The sequence below is a fragment of the Bubalus kerabau genome, chromosome 1 (assembly GCF_029407905.1).
Source record: "Bubalus kerabau isolate K-KA32 ecotype Philippines breed swamp buffalo chromosome 1, PCC_UOA_SB_1v2, whole genome shotgun sequence".
Taxonomy (NCBI): domain Eukaryota; kingdom Metazoa; phylum Chordata; class Mammalia; order Artiodactyla; family Bovidae; genus Bubalus; species Bubalus kerabau.
The window spans coordinates 132,723,505-132,751,162 of NC_073624.1; the positions used below are offsets into that span (position 1 = coordinate 132,723,505).

Here is a 27,658-nt window from a genome sequence, read left to right on the forward strand (position 1 = left end):
AATGGTTCATACTGGTCCTGATCAATTTAGTAGAGCAGGCAGATTTTTCAAGGCTGATAAGAGACATATTTCATTGAAGCCGAGAAGGTTCCAAAGAGTATGAATAACTAAAACAAATTTCCAGGAGTAGTTATTTTGGAGTTTGAGTGATGTCTTACTCTGAATCCTCTCTACTGTGTGTGTGTGTGCTTGAAAAAAAATACCTAAAGGATTTAATTTCCTTTGCTCTAGGCATCTCCTCTCCTCTTTACTCTTCCTTCTCAACAATGAAGCCTTTTTTTTCTTTTAAATTACTGTGTGGATTAAGGACATCTTCAGGTTTGGGAAAGGTAGAGGAGATTTGCTGTATGCATTTGTGTAAACGGTCTCATATCTGTAGGTGCATGTTTGTAGGTTCACGTCTGAGCATAGAAACTGGTCCAGTCCATACACAGCAGACGGGACAGATACAGAAATGTGAAATATTATAGATTCATTTTCTGCATTACTGAGAAAACTAAAAAGCACAATTGCTGCTGCACATTTGGAACTAGGTATATAATTATGTTAAACAGACTTAATGTCATAGCTGGAAAACAGCTAAATTGAATTTTGTTCTGAGTTAATGGATATTGTGTTTTCTCTTTTAACTCAGAGAAATTGCTGAAGCTGTGAAAAACTGTAAGCCTAGAGTTCCACCTGCCACTGTTTTTGAAGGGCATATGCTACTGTCTGGTAAGTTGTAAAGATGTGATATTTTTATAATTTCAGAAATTGTTTGTAGATTAAGTTTGTATGTTTAGTCTACGTGGTAGTGATGTTTATGTCAAGGAACTTGTTTATTAGGTCAAAGAAGACTATGTGTTTTTCTTGGCACTTAAATTCTGGCAAAGAACCCATTGTGTTTTTTAGGGATGGGAGCAGGAAGGTACTTCAGGGAAATGTGAAGGAAGGCACAGGTAGGCCCTTGGTCAGAATTATTGTGCACTGCTTTGAAAATGTACGTGGGGCACAGCCTAACAATTTAAATTGTCAGATTTGCTGTAGTTGCTAAAAAATCTAGCCCAGGCTCAAGGTTTTTTAATGATGGTAGTCTCTTCCTAGAAAATTTTATGTGCTTCTAAAATATTATTGACCTGCTCTTATGTTGAGTATGTGTTCAGGACTTTACAAAGAGTTGTAATATCTGTTATTCTGTTTTGTTCTCAACAGCCCTGTGGGGTAGGCAGCTTCCCTTTTTCAGGATAAGCTTCAGTGTTCAAAAGAGTGTTGGTAAAATAGGTTATCATGCCAACAATTAGAAAAAGAGCTTTAAATTTTTTATTTTTTCCCACAACACTTTAATGTTGTATTCTTAGAAAATATCTTTAAGCAAAAAGGAAAATGTATATACAGTTTCTTGAAGAACCTACAAATAGCACACATGAGGAATTATGCACCCTAACTGAGAATTTAACATTTCTCTAAACTGATGTATTTTTGTTCCATACGTCTCCTAAGAAAAGTGAAATAAAGTACAAGTTACAGTAAAAGTAATACCTACTTTTTTCACTCAGAACATACTGCATAGAATTAATCCCAGTGAGTGAGATGAAGTTGAGTTAAAAATATACCTCTTCAGTCTACCCTTTTTTTCCTTTTTATTCTCCAGAAGATAGGATGAAATTAGAAGAAGAGGGATTTGTGATTTATGATACACCCCCTACCCTGAAAAGGGGGCTTTTATCAGAGAGAGGTGTGGTGGAATAGTTTATTTCATCCTTAGATCTTACTTCGGCCAAAGTGTTAGTTGTTCAGTTGTGCCCAGCTCTTTGCGACTCTGTGGACTGTGGTCTATCAGGCTCCTCTGTCCACGGAATTCTCCAGGCAAGAGTATCAGCGTGGGTTGCCACTCCCTTCTCCAGGGGATCTTCCCGACCCAGGGTTTGAACCTGGGTCTCCCATATTGTAGGCAGATTCTTTACCATCTGAACCACTTCAGCCAAGGACTAAGTTAAAATGGTTAACCTTCGCCACAGTCAAAATAGGAGATAACTATTTAGTTACTATTTTTAAAAAGAGTTTCTATATGTAAGAATGAAAGAATTCTTTCTTCTGATTTGAATTTCATGTGCTATTTCTAAATTGTTTTAAAAAAACACCTTCAATCAGATTTTAGAAGAATAACATCAAAGATACTTTTTAATTGTTCTTTTATAAATTGCAGGCTTGAGAGTAAATGTAGTTTTTCTGTCAGATGCTTCACATTCATAATAGATCAGAAGTGCTTTGTGTGAAATGCTTTTAGAGCAAGGCAGTAGGGCCTCTCCAGCATTTAAATGTTGGCAGCCTGCTAGTGTGCCCTGGGAACTCCAGGTTCTAACTAAAGATCAGGGATGCCCTGAGGCTGGCAGGGGGGAATGAGACCGTGAGGATGGTACCAATGGGGAAGGAAATCACTGGCCCAAACTGGGAAGTGATAGTCTTCCAAGTCAGGGAACAAAAGACCTGTAGCCATTTGGTAAGCTGAAGCCTCCGAGACAAGTCCCCTGGGGTGCTGACTAAAATGGCTGTACAGGGCTTACATCCCGGGGCTGACTGTCCCCAGAGCCTGCCTGTGACCATCTAGCAAGGCTTCTGCTCCTAATACTGTAAATATTAAGTAGAACAAAAACAGTTAAAGGTCATGTCCTCTGGTAGTACTTTATACTGCATGTTGCTTTTTTCCTCAGTGTAACATATCCATAGTAATTATCTGATATTTGCCGCTAAATCAGCCTTTAACAGGGAGATGTTATTGTCCCTTGACAAATAAGAAAGGAGGAGCAAAAAGCCTAAGTGGCTCGCCCAGGGTCAGCTGTCTCCCAGCGTTCAGCCCGAGTCCTTCCTCGAGACCCTGTCTGGCCTTGCTGATTATTGGTTCTTGCCCTCTGGATCAAAGAGATGAGATAAAACTCTAAATACACTGTTGGTAGGATTAAGAAAGCTTACTCCATCTGGCTTCGAGCCAATGTCTGAAGGGACAGCTGGGGAGCATTCCTTTAGATTCTAACCTCATGGCTTTTGCCCCAGACTCTTGGTTACTTAAGAATATGATGATAATTTTGCTTTGTTACTCAGAGCTGGTTACGATTCAGCTCTTTAGAGAAATTTGCAATTTCCAACCCTGAAATATTTCTTCTTTTGAGAGTTCTGGTTGTAAACGTAGAGACTTGTACTGTGTTTAAATATCCCTAGGGGAAAAGGCCATGCCTAGCTAGTCAGATGGGATGTGGCATAGAAACTTCTCTTCTATCTCATGACAACATTTGTTTTCTGTCTCTTGTCATTACATGTATTTTCAGAAAAATTTCAAAATACTTCTCCTTTTAAGGTCTAGAGCCCTTCAGGATTGGACCATACACCAACTTTGTTAACATTGGAGAGCGCTGTAACGTTGCAGGATCCAGGAGATTTGCTAAACTCATCATGGCAGGAAATTATGAAGTGAGCATCATTAATAAGACCCTTGAGGCATCCGCCGTGTATTTTGGCTAAGACAGCATGTAAACAAAGCTGCTCTGCCTTTGATAGCATTGTTAGCAGAGCTACCAGACAGTGTGAGAATGGTAACGTGTGTTTGCAGCCGGCCGGGCTGGTGGGAGGATGAGGCTTCGAAAAATCAAAGCTGCTCTTGCTGATATTTGTTAAAAAAATGCACTCGAGGTATGAAATGGGATGAGATGGGAGGGACCCAGGTTCTAGCTGTTTCTATTAATTGTGAAATTTTAAAAGTTTGAAGATACTGTTCATTTCAGCTTCTCACAAATCCTTTAAAGAAACGGAAAGCCAAGAAAATTCCTATTTATATTCTCATGACCACATCAGATACTGACCAGCATGGTATTATTGATTCTATTCACTGTAAACTATAATAAACAAGCAAACACAAAAGAAAGAATAGGTCCTGCCTTGAAAAGTTTTGCCCTAGTGTTCTTAAACTTGATCACTCTATGAATGAGCAGAATTTAATCCAGAGAGAGCCCACCATGGACAGACTTCTTTTTTCTTATGCAAATATGAAGTTAAATCATGGAGGAATCTGATCTGGGCTTTAATGATTTTATTTTTTTCATTAACCTTCTCTCATTTTAAGATTTTAAAAACCTTTAGATCTTCCAGCAACCAGTATCAAAGTAGACTTAGTTTTAGTCACAGAGAAAGTGTGCATTTATCATCCTTTGCTGCTGCTGCTGCTAAGTTGCTTCAGTCGTGTCCGACTCTGTGCGACCCTATAGACGGCAGCCCACCAGGCTCCCCCATTCCTGGGATTCTCCAGGCAAGAACACTGGAGTGGGTTGCCATTTCGTTCTCCAATGCATCAAAGTGAAGTCGCTCAGTTGTATCCAACTCCTAGCGACCCCATGGACTGCAGCCTACCAGGCTCCTCCATCCACGGGATTTTCCAGGCAAGAGTACTGGAGTGGGTTGCCATTGCCCTCTCCTTTATGACCATGTTAATGAGTGCTCTGTGGTGTCCCATGGAGGTCTGCTCTGCGGGTACTTCGGTTATATGGTTATATGGTTCCTGATGGTTCCCATCTATCTTCTTCCCTTCATCTCTGCTACTGCTCAGCCAGCACGTCCTGCTGCTGTGGTCTCCCCAAGTTCAAAAGCTTTCATGGGGTGGCTTTTTTTGCACATGGGATTCAACCCAAACTCCCTAGGCCATCATCCAATCCTCTCCAGTTAGATACCAACCTGCCTTCTGTCCTGATTTGTCATCTGAATGTTCCAGGAGGCTTTCTTCTGCCTCCAGGCCTTCATTCATGTCTACTCTTATGAAATCCCTATGACCGTTCATGGTGGTATAGAGTTCTGCAGTGGCAGTGTTCTCTTTATGTTTTGATAATTAAAACCAATCTGTGGTGTCCTTTTCAGTCTCAGATTTGATAGATTTGCTACTGAGAGCAGACAGCATTTTAGGAAGAAGCAGGCAAGTGGGAGTGGTATCTGTTATCTCATAAGGTCTTACTATATGCCTGTGCTCAGCACTTTGTGGCATTATTTACTTCATCTTTTCAGACCTGTGAGAGAGGTGCTGTTATCATCCCCATTTTACACATGTCTGGCTGGAGGCTTGGAGGTTAAACCACTCGCCTGTTGTTTCACAGCAAGTGAATGTTAGACCCCAAGTACTCCAAGTCCATACCCTTCACCGCTCTGCTGTCTCAGCAGAGATGGGGCTGGGAAGTAGGAATTGGGTGGGGAGGAATGACTCCTCGCTGGATTCTAGTTCCCCTATTTAGTGTTCCCTCAAGGTTCTGTGGTTACGGGAATGAGCACCGACCTGAGAGAAGATCCAGTCCAGTCTGTTCACTCAACTTGTACATCTTTAAACAAATCACTTCATCCCTTGGAGCATGTGTGGGAAGTTGGACCCCTGAGCTATTATTCTGTTGCTCTTCTGATGTAGAAAGGTCAGGCGTTGGCATCTCTGTTTTGTGTCTTTTGACCTCTGGTCTAAGCAGGTCACTGCTTACTGTCTCCCCTTTGCTTCCTCCAGTTTGTTTCCCAGGGGCAGCTGAAGCCACTCCCTCTCAGGTAGCTTTCTCTCTTCAGTCCTCAGAGATCTCGCCCTTCCAGGTGTTTAAGCAGAACATTTGACTTTCACATCGTAGGGCAGCGTTCATAGCTTCTTATATGACTGTCGTATGCCCTCAACTAGATGTAAGCCCTTCAAGAACAAGGACTATGACTTATGCTTCTTTTTATTCATGATATTTAATGTATTGCTGATACCAAAACACTTTTTGATTTGCTGAATCTTATTGCAACCCTTTTTCTCTGTGTAATGTTGGATCATTGTGAATGGAATTCCCTTGTGGCCTGTGCCAGAGGGTCTCATGCCTAATTACGAATGGTCTTCCCTTGTGGCCTGTGCCAGAGGGTCTCATGCCTCTTCTCATGATTGCTAAAAATTTGTTTGATTTTCTTTGGCTAAGAAAAAATTAGGACAATATTAGAATCTACTGTTGATTTTATCCCTGCTTATTTTATTACACTATGAAGCATACAACAAAGACTTAAAGTCTCTACCAGTTAGAAAACTTTATTGAACATATCTGTTTTGCCTATCATTGTTCAAACAAGAATGGGAGATACATAGACCTTTCTCAATTTTCCAAATGCTTAAAATCTGTTTCAGAGAATAAGCCCATATTTGTGAAACCCTGAGGAAATGGTAATGTCATATACCATGTGATAATGTTTATAATTGTTGCAGATGTTTAGAGGCAGCCAGTCATTGTGGAATAAGCGAAGTATGTTTCCCAAAGTATGTTCTCTGGAACGCTGATCCTACAGGATATTCCTTAAATGATCATAAGTGGGAAATGCTGTGTATTATATTTTGTACTTGGAGATTTACAGTGTATAATAATGTATTAATGGATTTGAAAATCCTTTTAGCATAAAAACGTTTAACTTATATTTCATGTAACTGCTGTCAGTAGCCTGCAGTGAATGCTTTGCATGATTTGGTGAATAGATAAGTTTTGGATGGTTTCTGTAATGACTTTTCTTGAAGGAGGTGGGAATTGAGCTGGGTCTTAAATAGTACAGAAAGGGAGGGGATTATATTTGAAACAGAGGGAACAATATGTGTGACACAGAGGTAGGAGCGGATTTAGCTGGGTGAAGGGTGTCAGGGTTCGGGGGGAGATGTTGAGTTGGATAAGATGATGGGGCAGGTCCCCAGGACCTGGAACACCATGCTGAGGGACTGAGATTCTTTATGGGAGGAATCAGAGCCTCTCTGGGTTCTGAGGAGTGATGAACTGTGATGGAAGAGATGTTTAGGAAAGGTTCATCTGTGATGGTTGACAGCAGCTCAGGGTCAGGGGGTGGGAGGGTGAAGGGCTGGCTAGGTAGCCTAGTGGAATTAGAAGGGACTGCCCGGGATGGTGAAGGACTACTTTTGTCAGCCTTTTCTTGAGTTACCCTCTCCTGATACTGCTTCCTCTTGAATTCTTTCCTCAGGAAGCACTGAGCATTGCCAAAATGCAGGTGGAAATGGGAGCCCAGGTGTTGGATATTAACATGGATGATGGCATGCTGGATGGGCCAAGTGCAATGACCAGATTCTGCAACTTCATTGCTTCTGAGCCTGACATTGCCAAGGTTGTACAGAACTTCGATTCATCAAGGGGAATTTACACGTGCTGCTCTGTCGCTCATTGACTTTGTCACTTTTCCCTTTGTCTGTCATCTCATACGCTGGTTTTCTGTTGTACTGTGTTGAAAGCCCAGTGGTTTCTGATTGTTCGTTTTCTCACATAATGGCAGCCTTTCAATATAAACCAGACTTCAAAGAAAAAGATGTGACTGTAGTGCGACTGTTTGCAAGGCTTCTGGAATTGGTCACAAGGATTATTGAATTTCCTCTGATGTCTGAATAGGCTAAGAACTAACTTTCATGTCTCTGAAGGATATATTTACTGTTCCTACCAAATCATTAGTTCTGTTTCTACCACAGACTAGGGAACTCAGATATCAGATAGTCCTTCCTTATTGCAGGAAGAAGAGATCTTTTTAGGCATATCAGAGTAAGACAAAATTATAAAACAAGATTAAATTGAAGTATTAATGTTGGCGTTTACATTTGTTCTTTAAAATGAAAGTTAATTTTTGTGTCAAGCTTTTCAAAAATTTTAGATGGGTTCTAAAAAATCAAAAATGTTCATTTCTTTACAATTGAACTTGTGATGAGTGAGTTTTGACTTTTTTTTGTTTTTGTTATTCTTTTAAGGACACTTCCTAGTGCCTTAAGAGCTAGGGCTGTCATTTGTTGTTAAGTTTCAGCAAATGTTTAAGTGAGAAGTCCTGTGGTAAGCACTGAATTACATTAACCCATCCTTCATTTGTGTCTTAAAGCTCTGCACTTAAAAGCCTCAAGGCTTCTCTGGGAATAAATATTTTGAGAATTTAAGGTGAAGAGAAGCTAAATGACCTGTTTAAAATCAGAATCAGAGGGGGCAAAATGACCCCACTGAAATGACTTCTGTGCTCTCAGTCTGATATTTAGCTATGATCTTTTGAGTTACCAGTTTCTGGCCCACACATGAGGTCTCTTGTTAGACTGGAATTACTCCAAATATTTTGGTATTTAGGAACAAGAATAAGATTAAAATCCTATCTCTGTTATTTGTATATTGTTTCCCTAAAGGAGAAAGAGGGAATATATGAGAGTCCTTGGAAGGGGATTTGTGGTGACTTGCTGTCTTTCTGTGATCATCTTGCCTTTCTGTACTCAGGTGCCCTTGTGCATTGACTCTTCCAATTTTGCTGTGATTGAAGCCGGCTTAAAGTGCTGCCAGGGGAAGTGCATTGTTAATAGCATCAGCCTGAAGGAGGGAGAGGATGACTTCTTGGAGAAGGCCAGAAAGATTAAGAAGTTTGGAGCTGCCGTGGTGGTTATGGCTTTTGATGAAGAAGGACAGGTGAGTGATTTCTTTTGATCTGGCTTCACTGTGTTACACAGTGGCTTAAAGCAGTGGAAGAGAACTGAGTCCAAAACAGATGTGTATACTGTATGTACCATACATATGTATACACATGGGTATACCTTAGAGATACCATGGGTTCCATTCCAGGCCACTGCAATAAAGTAAATATCGTAGGAAAGCCAGTCACATGAATTTTTGGTTTCCTAGTGCATAGAAAAATTATGTTTACACTATACTATAGTCTATTAAGTGTGCAATAACATTGAAAGTGAAAGTGTTAGTCACTTAGTCGTGTCTGACTCTTTGCAACCCCATGGACTGTAACCCACCGGGCTCGTCTTTCCATGGATTTCCCAGGCAAGAATACTGGAGTGGGTTGCCATTCCCTTCTCCAGGGGATCTTCCCAACCCGGAGATCGATTGTCTAGAAAAAAAGTACATACCTTAATTAAAAATACTTTATTGCTAAAAACTGCTATCATCTGAACCTCCAGGGAGTTATAGTAGTAGCATCAAAGATCACCATAACAAGTAGAATAATAAAAAATAAGTTTGAAACATTGTGAGAATTACCGAAATGTGACATAGACATGAAGTGAGCAAATGCTGTTGGAAAAGTGGTATCAATAGATTTGCTTAATGCTTGGTTGTCACATACCTTCAGTTTGTAAAGCAATGCAGTATCTATGAAGAACAGTAAAACAAGGTCTGCCTCTATATATACATATATATGTCTGTGTGTATATATATGTGTGTGTGTGTGTATACACCTATTTACATCTATCTAGATATGAAAATTTGCTTATATTGTAGTCTCTACATCAGTTGAAAAAGGAATTACTCAATAAATGTTGGACAACTGGCTATGATTTTAGAAGAAAATAAACTTGAGCCCAATTTCCCACCATATACCAAAATAAAATATACATCAATTAAAGATCTAAATGTAAAAGAAAAAAGTCCAAAGAATATATGGGAAAATATTTATCTAGGTTTAGGAAGCCAGAAATAAAACTGATAGACCTATTTATATAAAAATGTAAAACTTTGTATGACAAAAGATATGGTTTTATTTACAGCATGAGTTACAACAGTGGGTTTATACCCCTAATATGCAAAAAGTTTCTGTAAATCAGAGAGTAAAATACCCCTATCAAGTCAGTGGAAGCATGAACAAAGAAAATGAGCAGCAATTTTTAGAAAAAGAAACACAAAATAGCCAATGAATATCCTAAGTCATACATTCGTTTTTCCCTTGTAGAGTGATTTTCTTAGTTTGTAAAAGTGGAATGGCTAGGTCAAAGAGTGTGCTTATGTGACATTTTGATATACATTGTTAAATTTTCCTTCTGAAAAGTCATCTTCTGCTGCTAGTTAAGTGTGGTAAGGCCAGTTGACATAATTTTTATTTTTTTACCAAAGGTACGACTATGCAAATAGTTAAAGAGACATATTTTTTTTTATGAAAGCATAAAGCATATATTGTTTTATGAAAAACAAAAGCCCTAAGCCTCCAGATCCCCAGATAACTGCTTACAACTTAGCTGATTCTTGTATCATTTACCTCCTCATCTTCAAATTCCAGTTTTAGTTATTATTTATTGCTGTTCTAGTGGTTAAGAACTTGACTTTTTCATCATCCTCTACCCCCACTCCATGTATCTTTCCTTTTATCCCCCCATCTTTCCAATATAGTTAATTTCAGTTGTAACTATTTTTGGCACTTATATTAAGTAGTGTAAAAGTACTTAGAGCTGCCAGAACTTACACAGGACTGGGAAATAGACTCTTGGAGGGCACAACAGAAGCTTGTGCACCAGGACCCAGGAGAAAGGAACAGTGGCCCCACAGGAGACTGTCCCGGACTTGCCTGTGGGTGTCTGGGGTGGGTCCAGGAGTCTCCAGCGAAGATGTGGGTCAGTGGTGGCCTGCTGCAGGCTTGGGGACACAGACTATAGCAGTACATGCATGGGATCTTTTGAAGGAGGTCACTGTTATCTTCATTACGTCCACCTCAGGTAAATAGCAGGTAAATTTGGCCCCAGGTAAATAGCAGGGAGGGAACACAGCTCCACCCATCAACAGAAAATTAAAGATTTACTGAGCATGGCACCGCCCATCAGAATAAGACCCAGCATCCCCCTCAGTCAATCTATCCCATCAGGAAGCTTTCATAATCCTCTTATCCTTCTCCATCAGAAGGCAGACAGACTGAAAACCACAATCACAGAAAGCTAACCAATCTAATCACATGAACCACAGCCTTGTCTAACTCAATGAAACCATGAGCCATGCTGTGTAGGGCCACCCGAGAAGGACGGGTCATGGTGGAGAGTTCTGACAAAAAGTGGTCCACTGGAGTAGGGAATGGCAACCCACTTCAGTATTCCTGCCTTGAGAACCCCACGAACAGTATGAAAAGGCAAAAAGATATGACACTGAATTCCCCAGGTTGGTAGGTGCCCAATATACTACCGGAGATCAATGGAGAAATAACTCCAGAAAGAATGAAGAGACGGAGCCAAGCAAAAACAGTGCCCAGTTGTGGATGTGACTGGTGATGGTAGCAAGGTCCGATGCTATAAAGAGCAATATTGCATAGGAACTTGGAATGTGAGGTCCATGAATCAAGGCAAATTGGAAGTGATCAAACAGGAGATGGCAAGAGTGAACATCAACATTTTAGGAATCAGTGAACTAAAATGGACTGGAATGGGTGAATTTAAGTCGGATGACCATTATGTCTACTACTGTGGGCAAGAATCCCTTAGAAGAAATGGAGTAGTCATCATAGTCATCAAGAGTCCGAAATGCAGTACTTAGACGCAGTCTCAAAAAAGACAGAATGATCTGTGTTGATTTCCAAGGCAAACCATTCAGTATCACAGTAATCCAAGTCTATGCCCCAACCAGTAATGCTGAAGAAGCTGAAGTTGAATGGCTCTATGAAGACCTACAAGACCTTCTAGAATTAACACCCAAAAAAGATGTCCTTTTCATTATAGGGGGCTGGAATGCAAAAGTAGGAAGTCAAGAAACACCTGGAGTAACAGGCAAATTTGGCCTTGGAATATGGAATGATACAGTTCTGCCAAGAGAACGCACAGGTCATAGCAAACACCCTCTTCCAACAACACAAGAGAAGACTCTACAGATGGACATCACCAGATGGTCAACACTGAAATCAGATTGGTTATATTCTTTGCAGCCAAAGATGGAAAAGCTTGATACAGTCAGCAAAAACAAGACTGGGAGCCGACTGTGGCTCAGATCATGAACTCCTTATTGCCAAATTCAGACTGAAATTGAAGAAAGTAGGGAAAACCACTAGACCATTCAGGTATGACCTAAATCAAAGCCCCTTACGAATATACAGTGGAAGTGAGAAATAGATTTAAGGGACTAGATCTGATAGACAGAGTACCTGATGAACTATGGATGGAGGTTCACGACATTGTACAGGAGACAAGGAGCAAGACCATCCCCAAGAAAAAGAAATGCAAAAAAGCAAAATGGCTGTCTGAGGAGGTCCACAAATAGCTGTGAAAAGAAAAGAAACAAAAAGCAAAGGACAAAAAGAAAGATATACCCATTTGAATCGAGAGTTCCAAGAATAGCAAGGAGTTATAAGAAAGCCTTCCTCAGTGATCACTGCAAAGAAATAGAGGAAAACAACAGAATGGGAAAGACTAGAGATGTCCTCAAGAAAATTAGAGATACCAAGGGAACATTTCATGCACAGATGGGCTCGATAAAGGACAGAAATGGTATGGACCTAACAGAAGCAGAAGATATTAAGAAGAGGTGGCCAGAATACACAGAAGAACTGTACAAAAAAGATCTTCATGACCCCGATAATCATGGTGGTGTGATCACTGACCTAGTGCCAGACATCCTGGAATGTGAAGTCAAGTGGGCCTTAGGAAACATCACTATGAACAAAACTAGTGGAGGTGATGGAATTCCAGTTGAGCTATTTCAAATCGTAAAAGATGATGCTGTGAAAGTGCTGCATTCAACATGCCAGCAAATATGGAAAACTCAGCAGTGGCCACAGGACTGGCAAAAGTCAGTTTTCATTCCAATCCCTAATAAAGGCAATGCCAAAGAATGCTCAAACTACCGCACAATTGCACTCATCTCACATGCTAGTAAAGTAATGCTCAAAATTCTCCAAGCCAGGCTTCAGCAATATGTGAACCGTGAACTTCCTCATGTTAAAGCTGGTTTTAGAAAAGGCAAAGGAACCAGAGATCAAATTGCCAACATCCACTGGATCATGGAAAAAGCAAGAGAGTTCCATAAAAACATCTATTTCTGCTTTATTGACTATGCCAGAGCCTTTGTGTGGATCACAATAAACTGTGGAAAATTCTGAAAGAGATGGGAATACCAGACCACCTGACTTGCCTCTTGAGAAACCTGTATGCAGGTCAGGAAGCAACAGTTAAAACTGGACATGGAACAACAGACTGGTTCCAAATAGGAAAAGGAGTATGTCAAGGCTGTATATTGTCACCCTGCTTATTTAACTTCTGTGCAGAGTACATCATGAGAAACGCTGGACTGGAAGAAGCACAAGCTGGAATCAAGATTGCTGGGAGAAATATCAATAACCTCAGATATGCAGATGACACCACCCTTATGGCAGAAAGTGAAGAAGAACTAAAGAGCCTCTTGACGAAAGTGAAAGAGAGTGAAAAAGTTGGCTTAAAGCTCAACATTCAGAAAACAAAGATCATTGCATTTGGTCCTATCACTTCATGGCAAATAGATGGGGAAACAGTGGAAACAGTGGCAGACTTTATTTTTTTGGGCTCCAAAATCACTGCAGATGGTGACTGCAGCCATAAAATTAACAGACGCTTGCTCCTCAAAAGATAAGTTATGACCAACCTAGATAGCATATTAAAAAGCAGAGACATTACTTTGCCAACAAAGGTCCATCTAGTCAAGGCTGTGGTTTTTCCAGTACTCATGTATGGATGTGAGAGTTGGACTCTAAGGAAAGGTGAGCACCAAAGAATTGATGCTTTTGAACTGTGGTGTTGGATAAGACTCTTGAGAGTCCCTTGGACTGCCAGGAGATCCAACCAGTCCATTCTAAAGGAGATCAGTCCTGGGTGTTCATTGGAAGGACTGATGTTGAAGCTGAAACTCGAATACTTTGGCCACCTGATGCAAAGAGCTGACTCATTTGAAAAGACCCTGATGCTGGAAAAGATTGAAGGCGAGAGGAGAAAAGGACGACAGAGGACGAGATGGTTGGGTGGCATCACCGACTCAATGAACATGGGTTTGAGTAAACTCCAGGAGTTGGTGATGGACAGGGAGGCCTGGCATGCTGCAGTCCATGGGGTCGCAGAGTCAGACACGATTGAGCAACTGAACTGAACTGAGTGTAAAAGTGGAGCCGTGTAGTTTACCATGATTCATTTTCCTTTCCTGAATCCTCTTTGTTTTCTGAGAAGTTAATACTTACCTTTGTGTTTATTTTGTTTTTATATATTTTCAAAGTATTCCCTAGTTGTGTAAATTTCCAATATGCAGTGTATGCAGACACCTTAAGTAGACTGTCATTTTAATTTGTTGAATAATTCTCCCTGCAAGACTTCTGACACGATCAGGAGTGGCTGCTCAGGAGGCTGACTGCATAGCTGTCACTGTGCTATGTCCCTCCCCATCATCCTGACAGTTCTTTTCACCTCTCTCATAGCTGTTTAGATTTCAGGTTCCTCATACTTGGTTTAATCTCTTATTTAGCCAAGTGCATCCTCTGGTGAAAGAAGACATGAAAGTAAACATTTTGAAGCCTTATGTGTCTGAAAATGGCTTTATTCTACTTTTATACTTAATTGAAAATTATATGAGTACAAGCCTGAAATTATTTTCTCTATGTTTTTAACTCATTGATCCGTTGTCTTGTAGTTTCAGTTGGTACTGGTAAGAAGCTCAGTGCTTGTCTAACCCTTGATTCTTTTTATGAAGCCTGTTTATTGACCCTTTTTCTGGATGTTTCTTGGATCTGCTGTGTCCATGGTTTTCTGAAGTCTCGTGATCATGAGCCATTCATTGTGTTAAGCCCTCAGTAGGCACTGTCAGTCAGGACACTTACGGCCACAGCTGCAAGAAGTTTCCTTGAATGGTTTATCCTCTCGTGGCCTGTGTATTATTCAGAAACTGGATGTTTTGGAAAGATTGCCTAATTTTTTTACCTCTTCTCTCCAGTTTTTCAACTTTGACATTTGTGAGATGTTGACATCTACATTTATCTTCTCTTGAGTTTTATGTTTTATGTTTATGTTCTCTTGAATTTTATGTTCTTCCAGGAGCTCTTTTTTGTTACCTAAATGTTCTTTTTCAAATTTATATAGCAGCCTGTTTAAAGGAGGCAGATGTCTTCTCTAATTCCTTCAAATGTATCTTGAGCACCTAGTATGTGCCAGGCTGTGAGGAGTTAGCAAGGAACAAAACCTAGTCCCTTCCCGTGCACAATTTGTATTCTTAGGGGGCAAAAGGAATAAGGAAAAAAACAACATAAAAATACAAGCACACACCCCTGGGTAGTGTTGAATACAATGAAGGGATATGGAGAGAATGAGGGTGACAGGCATACCACAGTGGGAGACGCTCTTTTATGTAGGGTGGTTGGAGATGGCCTCATGGATAAGGTGATATTTTAGCAGAAAGCTGAAGGGAACCAAGGAATGAAACATGTAAAAATGTAGGGCAGAGGGAGCCTTGAGATAGACGCCTGCAGGTCATGTTTGAAAACCACAGGGCGGCTGGTAGAGCCAGATCAGAGGGGAGAAGAGGTGATGGGGGAGGACATGATGTTAGAAAGGCTTCAGGTCAAATCACGTAGGGTCTTGGAGACCTCTGCTAACACTTGGACTTTTCCCCTGAGTGATCTGAGAAGCCACTGAAGGGTTCTGAGCAGAGGAGCGAACCTGGTCCGAGTTGTATTTCAAAACCACTCTGGTTCTTTGTGGAGAAGGGTCTGCGGGGACCAAGCAGAACAATTGGAGGTTGTTGCTGTAGTTCAGGTGATGATTGTGACTGGGACCAAGGTGGGAGCAATAGAATATGTAAGGACTTATCTGTTTCTAGATATATTTTTGAAATAGAGCCAGTAGGATTTGCCTTCATGGAGGTTGTGAGCCAGAAAGGAGGAGGAGCCTGGGAAGTTTTTAGGTTTTTTTGGCCTGGGAAGGTGAGATAGAAGGTCAGTGAATAGCCTGTTTGGGTGGGATTGACTAGAAGTGTGTGTTTGGACACATGTTTGTATGTTAAGTGTGTGCTTGTGTAGATGAGTCTGGTTTTCCTGGGCAAAGTCTGGCTTGAAGATAAGATTCCCTTCCTTGGGAATTATTTGTGCATTGATGAAAATTAAAGCAGTGAGACTGACTTCACCAAAGGAACCATAGTAGATAAGAGGTCCTACGATCAAGTGACTCTTGCAGCCACAGTGCTTAATGGTCAGGAAGAGGAGAGGGTGCTTTCGGAAGGACTTAGGAAGGACTCGCCTCCTTGGTAGAAGAGGAACCAGAGGAGAGAGTTCACCTGGAAGCCAAGTGAAGAACAAGCTTTCTGAAGGGCATGGTGAGCTGAGGATAGATCAGGGAGGAAGAGACAAGCATTTACCCTTGGATTTGAAAACAGAGTAGTTTATGATCTTGCAGAGAATGGGATGGGGGCAGCAGATGTAAACCATTTGAGCGGAGTTTTGCCATAAAGGGGAAAAGAAATAGAGTGGAAACCCAGGGATGCATGTGAGAATAAGAATGAATGTGTGTGTGTCTGGGTGAAGGTAGATGATGTGACCACATGGTTTTGTAAGCTGGTGGGAATGACCTGGTAGACAGAAGGGGAGGAATTGATGTGCAAGAGAAAGGGGGCACTTGCTGGGTCCATGACCTCGTGGGCTGAGAGGACTGGCAGCCAGTCTGCACAGGGAGGGGGAGTTAGCATGCTCACAGTGCAGGAGAGAAGGCTGAGCTGAGAATGCTGGGGGAGTCTGTGCTTCTGTTTTCTCAGTGAAGCAGGAGGCAAGGTAAGCTCTGAGAAGGAGAGTGGAGTGTTGTGTGCTTTGTGTATGTGGCGCTTTCCTGGGAGTGTAAAGCAGAAATGTTCTCACAGGGAAGGATAGTCACTGCCTGTGCTTTTAAAAAAACATACATAGCCCTGGGTTCTGCCCCTTGAGTTTCTGACTCATTTGGCCTGGGGTAGGATCTGGCTTCAATAATTTTACAGGCTTGGAGGTGATTCTCACGAATACTCTGGCTGAAAACCAGCAGCAGAGTTTGTCTCATTTAGTCCTCATAGCAACCACGCGGGGTAGCTGTCGTCCTATTTTACAGTGAGCCAAGGTCAAATGGCTGGGACATAACGGAGCCACATTTGGATCCCTGGCCTGCCTGGTTTGAAAACTGATACACGCTTCCAAATCCTATGTTATCTCCACTGCAGAGTACTTGATCTTGGCTAAGAACAAGCATTCCCAATTTAGATTTGAATGTGTCCACAAATAAAGAGCAAATGTAGAAGAAATTTTTTGACTTGCCAGTTATGAGAAAAATACACATTAGGGCAATATTAAGGTAATGGTTTGTCCTTACTAAGTTAGCAAAAGTATACTTTAAAATCATCAAGATCTGTGCTGGTATAACAGTGGTAAAGAGAAAGTCTTGTTCATTGTAGAGTGTAGCATAAATTGGGATTGTCCTTTTTTTTTTAAGTTCTACCAAGTTTATTGCTACAAACACATCTCCCTCCACCCTCATGCCTGTGTGCTCAGTCATGTAACTCCATGGACTGCAGCCTGCCAGGCTCCTCTGTCAATGGACTTGTCAATTCCAGGCAAGAATACTGGAGTGGGTTGTCATTTCCTTCTCCAGGGATAGTCCTTTTGAATGACCCTGTAATACGTAAAGACATAAAAATGTTTATACCCTTTGAGATAATGATCTCATTTCTGGGAAGTTATCCCAATAAAAGCATTAGTAGCATAAGAATACTGTATATGAAGAGATTTTTCACTAGCTTTTTATTGACGATATAATAACCTTAATGCCCAAATGGGTAGATACTGATAACTTATGTTACATCAGTCTGTTGAAATATTATTCAAAGTATTTAAATATTAATTATGAATATTGTGGTGCAGCATAACAGTGCTTTCAAGGTATAAATAAAACCATAAAACAATAGTTATATAGACACTGTATATATACAGCTACATAAAACTCCATTTGGTAAAGTTTGGAGGAAAATGTTGTAAAGGAGAATAATTATTAGAGTGAGATGGTGAAATTAAAGGTGCCTTTTTCAAAACTGCTTTTCCTAATTAAAAATATTTTTCTGTATGATTATAGACTTACATGCTCATTAAAGAATTTTGGTATTAAAAATTATAAAGAGCAAAGCAAAAAAATTCATGTAGTTGAAAAGTTCGGGAAACAACAATGCAGATATTTTGGTGCAAAGGCATTTCTTCTGTCGATTGAGTTCACAACACTATTGAGTGTAACAATCAGTTAAGAACCAAGATTTGCTTTGCTTGACTGATACCACACGTTATAAGTAGAAAGCTCTCTTAAATGGAAAACCACTGTTGCAACCAAATAAAGCAGAGGAATTCACACTACTGTTGTTCCAGTACATGATGGCTATCTTTGCTTTATGCTTGTGATCTATACTGTGATGACAACCTCAAGGTCAAAGCAAGGTCAAGGCCAGGTATGACAGAACTGGCCTTGAGACTTCTGGATTAGAAGGCAAATAAGGAAGCATTTCTGTGTTTTTTGGTTGATGTTAGTAGTTTAAATCAACTTATTTAAAAAATTTTTTTATAACTTTATTTATTTGTTCTAGGCTGTGGTGGATCTTTGTTGCTATGCACCAGCTTCCTAGTTGTGACCAGTGGGGGGTACTCTCTAGTTGCAGTGTGAGGGCCTCTTATTGCTGAGGCTTTACTTGTTGCAGAGTACAGGCTCTAGGGCCTCTGGGCTTCAGTAGCTGTAACACAAAGGCTCAGTTGCCCTGCAGCATGTGGGATCTTCCTGGACCAGGGATCAAACCAGTGTCCCCTACGTGGATTCTTAACCACTGCCAGGGAATTCCTTATGTGATAATATATAAATTATAGTAAGAAACTTCTGTGGGGAAAAGTAACTATCACTACTCACTTTCTAGATTGAATTCTCCTTTTCTGATTGAAATGATTATTTTTATATGACAATTTTTGATTGTGTAAGGTTTCTTAGCAGTACAGTTAGCACAGAATAGACTATATTATTTTTGCTTGTACATGTGTATACTGATTATATGAAAAGATAATCAGTATTTTCATATAAAAGATTCATTATATTCAACACATTTTCCTATGTTAAAATGATTTGAAAATAATTTTATAATTTATAGAGAAATAAAACTCTATCAGGATATTGATTAAAATTAACTAATCCTAACCACCCTTATAGCAGAAAGTGAAGAGGAACTAAAAAGCCTCTTGATGAAAATGAAAGAGGAGAGTGAAAAAGTTGGCTTAAAGCTCAACATTCAGAAAACTAAGATCATGGCATCTGGTCCCATCACTTCATGGCAAATAGATGGGGAAACAGTGGAAACAGTGTCAGACTTTATTTTTGGGGGCTCCAAAATCACTGCAGATGGTGACTGCAGCCATGAAATTAAGATGCTTACTCCTTGGAAGGAAAGTTATGACCAACCTAGACAGCATATTCAAAAGCAGAGACATTATTTTGCCAACAAAGGTCTGTCTAGTCAAGGCTATGGTTTTTCCAGTGGTCATGTATGGATGTGAGAGTTGGACTGTGAAGAAAGCTGAGCGCAGAAGAATTGATGGTTTTGAACTGTGGTGTTGGAGAAGACTCTTGAGAGTCCCATGGACTGTGGGGAGATCCAACCAGTCCATTCTAAGGGAGATCAGTCCTGGGTGTTCTTTGGAAGGACTGATGCTAAAGCTGAAACTCCAGTACTTTGGCCACCTCATGTGACGAGTTGACTCATTGGAAAAGACTGATGCTGGGAGAGATTGGGGGCAGGAGGAGAAGGGGACGACAGAGGATGAGATGGCTGGATGGCATCACCAACTCGATGGACGTGGGTTTGGGTGAACTCCAGGAGTTGGTGATGGACAGGGAGGCCTGGCGTGCTGCAATTCATGGGGTCACAAAGAGTCAGACACAACTGAGTGACTGAACTGAATTGAACTGAATCTTGAAAACTGGAGAAGGGCATGGCAGCCCACTCCAGTATTTGTGCCTGGAGAATTCCATAGACAGGGGAACCTAGCAGGCTACAGTCCTTGGGGAAGCAGAGTCAGACATGACCGAAGTGACTTAGCACTGAATCTAGAAAATAATGAGGATCTGTATCTGGGAGTCATTCAGGAACATGATATGTCTTTCCAGTTACTATTCAATCAAGTTTTATAGTTTTTCTTTAATAGGAAATCTCAAGAGCATTCCTATGTATTTGTGTTGTTTTCTTGTTGTGGTTTTTGTTTATTTTTCCTTTCATAAATATTTTTCTTTTGGTAGTAATTTTTAGATTTTTATTTCATCAGCTTTTTAATTAAATTCAGATAAGTTGATACTGGTTTTGAGTTGAATATTCTAGTAGGGTGTGTACCCGTAGTTTTATTTTCCAGTAGGATGTGTACCGGTAGTTCTAGGAAACCAAAATCACCTTTACTTTTACTTTGCTGAAGGTAGTTGACCCCAGCCAAGGAGTTGATTCTCAATTTTTCTGCTCTGACACTCTTTGAGCTTTGTTAAAATCTGATGTATATTTTCACATTTCAAGAGACTCCTTTTTAGTGGCTATAGAGAGGTCACCCCTCTCTGGCGAAGATGACATGGTTGAGTATTTCTCTCCTTTAGCCTTTCTTTATAAGATGGATTGTATTTTAAATTCTTTGTAGGAAGGAGACTTGTCCAGTGCGCCTTCAGAGGTGAGAGTTTGTTGTAGGAATATGAGGAGCATAGGCCTCCGACCCACGTTTGGTCTTACCTCCATGCCTGGGGTGTTCATCCTGTCCACCAGAAATAATAGCATGACATTCAGTTGGCATACCTCCAATGCTGAGGGTCCCAGTTTCCCGGAATGCATTTGTTGTGAGAGAGATTTGAGTGGATTCATTTGCTCCTGTTGAGACATAGCGTTGCTTCATCCAGCCTGTAGTATTTGGCTTTGCAGAGTAGGATTTTCTAGCTAACAGCCTCTCTCTGTTGTTTCTAGAGAAAAGCCGTGAAGAGACATTGGCTCATGATAAAGACCATTCAGATGAGTCTGCTTTCTGATCTCCTCACCTGCTATGTCACTGGTGGTTCTTCTAAACCAGTAGTTCCCAAATGGGGTGATTTGGCCACCCCAGGAGACACTTGGCAATGTCTAGACAGATTTTTGTTTATTGTCATGACTGGGTTATTGGGAGGGGATGTCCTTCTGACATCTAGTAGGAGAGGGCAAGGATGCTGCTAAAAACCCTGCAAAGCACAGGGCTGCCCCCACAGCAAAGAATTATCTGGTCCAAATTGCCAATAGTATCTTTTTGAATTGTGGTTTACTCTGGATGTATGCCCAAGAGTGGGATTGTGAATCATGTTGTAGCTCTATTTTTAATTTTTTGAGGAACCTCCATACCATTTTCCACAGTGACTGCACCGGTTTATGTTCCCCTTTCTATTGCAGCATTTGTTACTGTAGACTTTTTGGTGATGACCATTCTGACTGATGTCAGTCAGTGGCTGACTTTATTTTTGGGGGCTCCAAAATCACTGCAAATGGTGACTGCAGCCATGAAATTAAAAAACGTTTACTCTTTGGAAGGAAAGTTATGACCAACTTAGACAGCATACTCAAAAGCAGAGACATTACTTTGCCAACAAAGGCCCGTGTAGTCAAGGCTATGATTTTTCAGTAGTCATGTATGGATGTGAGAGTTGGACTATAAAGAAAGCTGAGTGCCAAAGAATTGATGCTTTGAACTGTGGTGTTGGAGAATACTCTTGAGAATCCCCTGGACTGCAAGGAGATCCAACCAGTCCATCCTAAAGGATATCAGTCCTTGGTGTTCATTGGAAGGACTGATGCAGAAGCTGAAACTCCAATACTTTGGCCACCTGATGTGAAGAGCTGACTCATTTGAAAAGACCCTGATGCTGGGAAGTATTGAGGGCAGGAGGAGAAGGGGACAACAGAGGATGAGATGGTTGGATGGCATCACTGACTCAATGGACATGGGTCTGGGTAGATTCTGGGAGTTGGTGATGGACAGGGAGGCCTGGCGTGCTGTGGTTCATGGGTTCGCAAAGAGTCGGACATGACTGAGTGACTGAACTGATTCTTACTGATGTGAGGTAATACCTCATCATAGGTATTTTGATTTGCAAATTTTGATTTCCATTTCTCTAATAATTAGCAATGTTGGGTATCTTTCTGTGGGCCTTTTGGCCATCTGTATGTCTTCTTTAGATCTTTTGTCCATTTTTGATTCTGAGTTACCCAATTCTTAATCTGGGGCGACTTCTTTTCTGCAACTCATTTTTCTCTCTGATGTTATCTGGCTGATGGAGAAAGGACAAATGAGGTTTTCATATTTAATCCTCTTCTATCTGCCAAGTGCTGGCTCTGGGCACTGAGAATATATAAGGGCCAGTAGAGGACCCAGCTCCTTTCAAGATTCAGTGTCTTTCAGAGGTTTTGGTGAAAGTGGAAGAAAGACTTGATGAAGCAGGGAAAATCTAGGACAGTAGGATTCCAGAAAGATCTGAAAAGCAGGGAGAGAGTTCATTTTTAGGGCTTGGAACATTACCTGGGAAGCCCTGTTAAAAGGAAGGCAAAACTAGATAGGTTATGGGTCTTATCTAGATAGGTTGTAGGTCTTACCTAAATATTTGGGTGTATTTGTTTTAAATACATCTGTAGATAGTAGGTCAGTCTTCTTTTCTTCCTGGGAGCTGTCTCTTTCTACTGTATCTGCTTCCTAGCTTTCCCTTTGAAGGTACTAAAGCAGACCCATCCTCTGCTCTTTCCAGGGATTGATATGTGTACTAAGAATTTGGCTACCCACTTCAGTATTCTTGCCTGGGAAATCCCATGGACAGAGGAGCCTGGTGGGCTACAGTCCCTGGGGTCACAAAAAAGTTGGACACAACTGAGCACACACGCACAGGGCCAACAGCATTGCATTTTGTCAGTGTCATATCACTGGGCAGTCAGGTTGGCTCTGCTGCTGCCTGGTCACCAGCCTGTCTCTGGCTGGCCTGATCCATCGGCTGTGAAGTTCTCAATAGTATTTGAAAACAGTGCCTTAGAAAAAGCAACTTATGAACCTTCTCTCTGCGATTTTGTCTACACCAATCCCTTGCGTGGCAGATTGCCTCTTCATAGTTGGCTCCAAGGTCAAATCTAAGCAATCAGAAATTCTCAACTAATGGAGAAACTTCCCTTTATTCAACTTCCCTTTTTTCTGGGCAGCCTCCATTGTTACCCCTCCCGTAACACACACACCCTGCCCCCAAATCCCACTTGTGGAGATTTATTCTCTCTCCATTGTGCTTCCCCAGGGCCCCTCCTGGCTGTCCTTCCGTCCGTGGCACTGAGCACCTGTGCCCACTCCACCTCCTTCTCCCACCCTTGGCCATGGACTCCAAGCCAAACTCATTTTCACATCCCCCAACCCAGGAGCAACTATGCTGTTCCTGGCCAAGTTATGACCATCAGATGAACTTGAGAAACAAAACGCTGATGGGAAAATGCAGTCCTCTTTTCCTCACCAGGTTGCCTCTCAATGTTGACTTCACGTCTGAAATCCTGTCCATTTCCCCGTTAATCCCAAGTTCCTAGCATCCACATTCTGCCTCAAGTGTGAGTTCTGCCAGGGGCACAGCCTCCATTCTTTCAGGTGAGGAGTGAACCCGGAGACGTTCCAAGGCGACCTCGCGTCTCCCAGCTCAGTGCTGTCCCCTGAGCTTCATCCCCTGCCTCCATTTCTGCCCTCAGGCTGCTGCTTCTCCCTGGGCTCTGGGTGTCCTCACCCTTGCCTTCAGCTCATGTTCACACGATAACTACAGTAGAGAAGCCACTCCAAGGGTTTCTGAACAAAGTCTATGCCCTCAGTGATTTTGTAAAGCCCAGATGTCTCTTGTCATGTTGTTTTTCCCTTCGAAACTTCCCTTTCTCAGCCTTTCTCTTTCTGACTTGTCGTGCCTGTCTGACGGTGGCATTTTCGTCTCTCCTACCACTTCCATTGTGAACTCTGGCAGCAGAATGGCCCCTGCTGTCCCATGTTAAGCAGCTTCAGTCATCTGAAACCTTTAAGCTGCCTCTGAAGTTGGTCCCATTTCTTCTCTGCTTCTTGTTAGCCTGCATTTTCATGGTATCTGGGTGTCTTTGATCCTTTTTTTTGCCTTCTCATAGTATCAGCCTTGATAAATAAATAAAAAATTATTTTACATTCATCTTATTTCTCCCTAAGTGTCTGATAATCATGCTGTGGCTGAGCAGTGGATTTATTAACGAAGCTTCTACCTACTGATGGCTATCTAGCTTTCCTACAGCTTAAGGATAAACCTAGTAAATTGTAAAATCAGAGAAGATATTTATTCCTCCCTCTTGGCCCTTGCTGCTGCTGCTGCTGCTAAGTCGCTTCAGTCGTGTCCGACTCTGTGTGACCCATAGACGGAAGCCCACCAGGCTCCCCCGTCCCTGGGATTCTCCAGGCAAGAAGACTGGAGTGGGTTGCCATTTCCTTCTCCAGTGCGTGAAAGTGAAAAGTGAAAGTGAAGTCGCTCAGTCATGTCCGACTCTTAGCGACTCCATGGACTGCAGCCTACCAGGCTCCGCCGTCCATGGGATTTTCCAGGCAAGAGTACTGGAGTGGGGTGCCATTGCCTTCTCCGTCTTGGCCCTTAGGTTTGCAGTATTGTTGCTGGGGTTTCTTCTAACTCAGCCTAAGAAGTGCATCTCACCCATCAGTGATTCTCACCTGGGCTGTACATTAGGATCACTAAGAGACTCTTTAAATACTGTTACTTAGGTCTCATTTCAGGGTTCTGATTTAACTGGTCTCGAGTGAGGTTCAGGAACAGGTATTAGTATTAGAAAACAGAAATCCCTTCGGGTTACTCAAATGTGCCAGCAGAGTTGAGAGCCTTCTGGATCTGTAAAATCCTCAAGCCTTGAGGCTTATTAGCATGTTTGTGTCACCACCCTGGCTGAAGAACAGGACAGAGGGAATCTTGGAGAATCTAGCTTGATAAAGGCCTGTCCTTTGAAACTGTGCATTCTGAGATTTGCTTGTTTATTCAACAGATGGTAGTTGCTTTCTTTTAATGTGGCAAGTAGTGTACTAGGTGTTGGGAGAACAATTTGAAAAGACCTCATTCGTATGGAGCTGATGGTTGCTTCGGTTCTGACCTAGTGATAGATTCATGACTCAGATGAAAGAAATGACCAGGACCTACCAACCCAACTTCCCTTGTGGCTCAGCTGGTAAAGAATTCACCTGCAATGCAGGAGACCTGGGTTCAGTCTCTGAGTTGGGAAGATCCCCTGGAGAAGGGAAAGGCTACCCACTCCAGCATTCTGGCCTGGAGAATCCCATGGGCTGTATAGTCAGTGGAGTCACAAAGAGCTGGACACGACTGAGCGACTTGCACCTCACTTCACCAACCCTACTAGGTAACTATGAAATAGTAACAGCACTGGTAGCCCCAAACCCCTGTTCCTATTCAGTTAATGAGCTTAGCTGGGCCGTTAGCCTAGAACCTAGACCTCTGTTTGGCCCTCTGGTGAACGGATAACTGAAGTTGAAGATGAAAAGGCAGCCCTAGGTGACCTGCTCCTGACCACTTTCTTCTGGGCTCACATGTTGATTTTAACCTTAACTTTATCCCTAATTGAAGGGAGAAGTAAGAAGTTGTCGAAGACATTCAGTTAAGAAAGATGAGAGTCTTCTACCTTCCCTAAAGCCTGGAGCAGTGGGGCTACAGAGCCCCCTCCTTGTGGTCTGTTCCCTAGAACCTGTGATCTGCTAAGTCACATCCCCAGCAGGAGGTGAATTCTAACCTGGGCAGCCACAGGAACAGGGAGAGATTAGAGACCAACGAGACAGTTGTGAAAGAACACCAAGGTAGGCGAGCAGTCAGAAGCCTAGATCTGAGTGAGTTTTTTTTTGTGTTCCTCCCACCATGCTTTTCCTGTCAAGAAGCAGTCGTCTTCTGATTTCATGGTGGCAGTCACTGTCCGCAGTGTTTTTGGAGCCCAAGAAGAGGAAATCTGTCACTGCTTCCACCTTTTCCCCTTCTATTTGCCATGTGGTAATGGGACTGGTTGCCGTGATCTTAGTTTTTTTAATATTTAGTCTTAAGTTGACTCTCTCACTCTCCTCCTTCACCCTCATCAAAAGGCTCTTTATTTCCTCTTCCCTTTCTGCCATTAGAGTGGTATCATCTGCATGTCTGAGGTTGTTGATGTTTCTCCGGTCTATCTTGATTCCAGCTTGTAACTTGTCCAGCCCAGCATTTCTCATGATGTGCTCAGCTTATAGGGTAAACAAACAGGATGACAGTAGACAGCCCTGTCATACTCCTTTCTCGATCTTGAACCCATCAGTTGTTCCATACAGGGACAAACCTAGACAGTGTCTTGAAAAGCAGAGACATTGCTCTGCCAACAAAGGCCCATATAGTTAAGGCTATGGTCTTCCCAGTGGTCGCATACGGTTGTGAGTGCTGGACCGTAAAGAAGGCAGAACACCAAAGAATTGATGCCTTCGAACTGTGGTGCTGGAGAAGACTCCTTCCTGAAAGTCCCTTGGACAGCAAGGAGATCAAACCAGTCAATCTTAAGGGAGATCAACTCTGAATATTCACTGGAAAGACTGATGCTGAAGAGCCAGTATTTTGGTCATCTGATGCAAACAGACGATTCTTTGGAAAAGTCCCTGATGCTGGGAAAGATTGAGGGCAGAAGGAGAAGAGGGCGTCAGAGAATAAGATGGTTGGACGGCATCACTGATACAATGAACATGAACTTGGGCAAACTCTAGGAGATGGTGAGGGACAGGGAGGCCTGGTGTGTTGCAGTCCATGGGGTTGCAAAGAGTCAGACATGAATGAGCGACTGAACACCACCACCACCACCATGCCTTTCTCTGGAGGATGGGGCCTCACTAAATGTCCTTGAACTGCATAGAGTATCCTCACCCCTCCTCCCTGTGGGCCCCTGGAGAGCTCCCCTTAGAGGTGAAGATGTGTGTGATCAGGAACTGCTTCTCGACCACTCTTAGCATTCACATCCAGTCAAGGGTATCCTGCCTCGAAGATTCAACACTTCATTCAGTGGTGTTGGCCATTTTTCAAAAACATTTTGCATATTTACTCAGAATTGTATGTTACTTATTTTTTCGGAATTCTGTAGTGATAGCAAGTATTCATTTTTTCTTTAGAGCAAATTTGTTTTTTCTGCAACCAGAAATCATTCAGCATGTAATTCACTGAATAAGCCTTGCATTGAGATTGTAAATTTGACCTGAAGACAGTTTCCCTGACAAAGTTCAGAAATGCTCTGAGTCAGAGGTACATTCATTCATTCAACAGAAATATTGAGCACATCCTCTGGCAGGCACTGCTCTCAGCTCTGGGGGTACAGCAAGACTGATTCTAGTCCAATTAATCATATCTAAAGAAACAAGTAAAAAACAAACAACATGCCAGATAAATATATTGGGTTGACTGAAAAGTTCGCTCAGGTTTTTCTGTAACATGGAAAATAATTTCTAGGAGGAGAGATGCTATGAAGAGGGGTGGAGGAGGCAGAAGGCGGTGGTGGAACTGGTTTAGAGATCGTGATTAAGGAAGGCTTCTCTGAAAAGGGGACATTTGTGCAGAGGCCTGAGTGCTGCCATGTCACAGTGTGTTCCAGGCAGCGGCAGCCATGGATAGAAATAGATAGTGGCCACTTCCCACAGTGGCCCTGAGGGAAGACAAGCTTGGTGGGTCTCAGGAGCATCAAAGGAGTGGTGTGGGGAGAGTGGAATAGATGAGGGAGGAGATGTTTTCATCAGCACAACAGCTACACTGCTTCTGTAAAAATAAAATCTTAAAATTGGAGGTGCAGGACCTGATTCTGAGGGAGGTAGGAAGCATCGGTGGGTTGGGCTTTGCTGGAGTCAGTGCTTGGCT

General features: G+C 42.0%; 1 protein-coding gene across 4 annotated transcripts in view; it reads left to right on the plus strand.

Moving 5' to 3' along the window:
• The window catches only part of MTR (5-methyltetrahydrofolate-homocysteine methyltransferase), a 123,354-nt gene that overhangs the window by 36,513 nt on the left and 59,183 nt on the right, over positions 1-27,658 (plus strand). For 3 of the 4 annotated variants that reach the window (XM_055588981.1, XM_055589000.1, XM_055588989.1), the window contains exons 12-15: positions 635-714; positions 3,332-3,444; positions 6,979-7,119; positions 8,253-8,438. In XM_055588981.1, the coding sequence (XP_055444956.1) occupies positions 635-714; positions 3,332-3,444; positions 6,979-7,119; positions 8,253-8,438 (520 nt within the window). Of the gene's footprint in view, positions 1-634; positions 715-903; positions 939-3,331; positions 3,445-6,978; positions 7,120-8,252; positions 8,439-27,658 lie in introns of those variants that run through there. The other variant, XM_055589010.1, reaches the window with a different exon arrangement.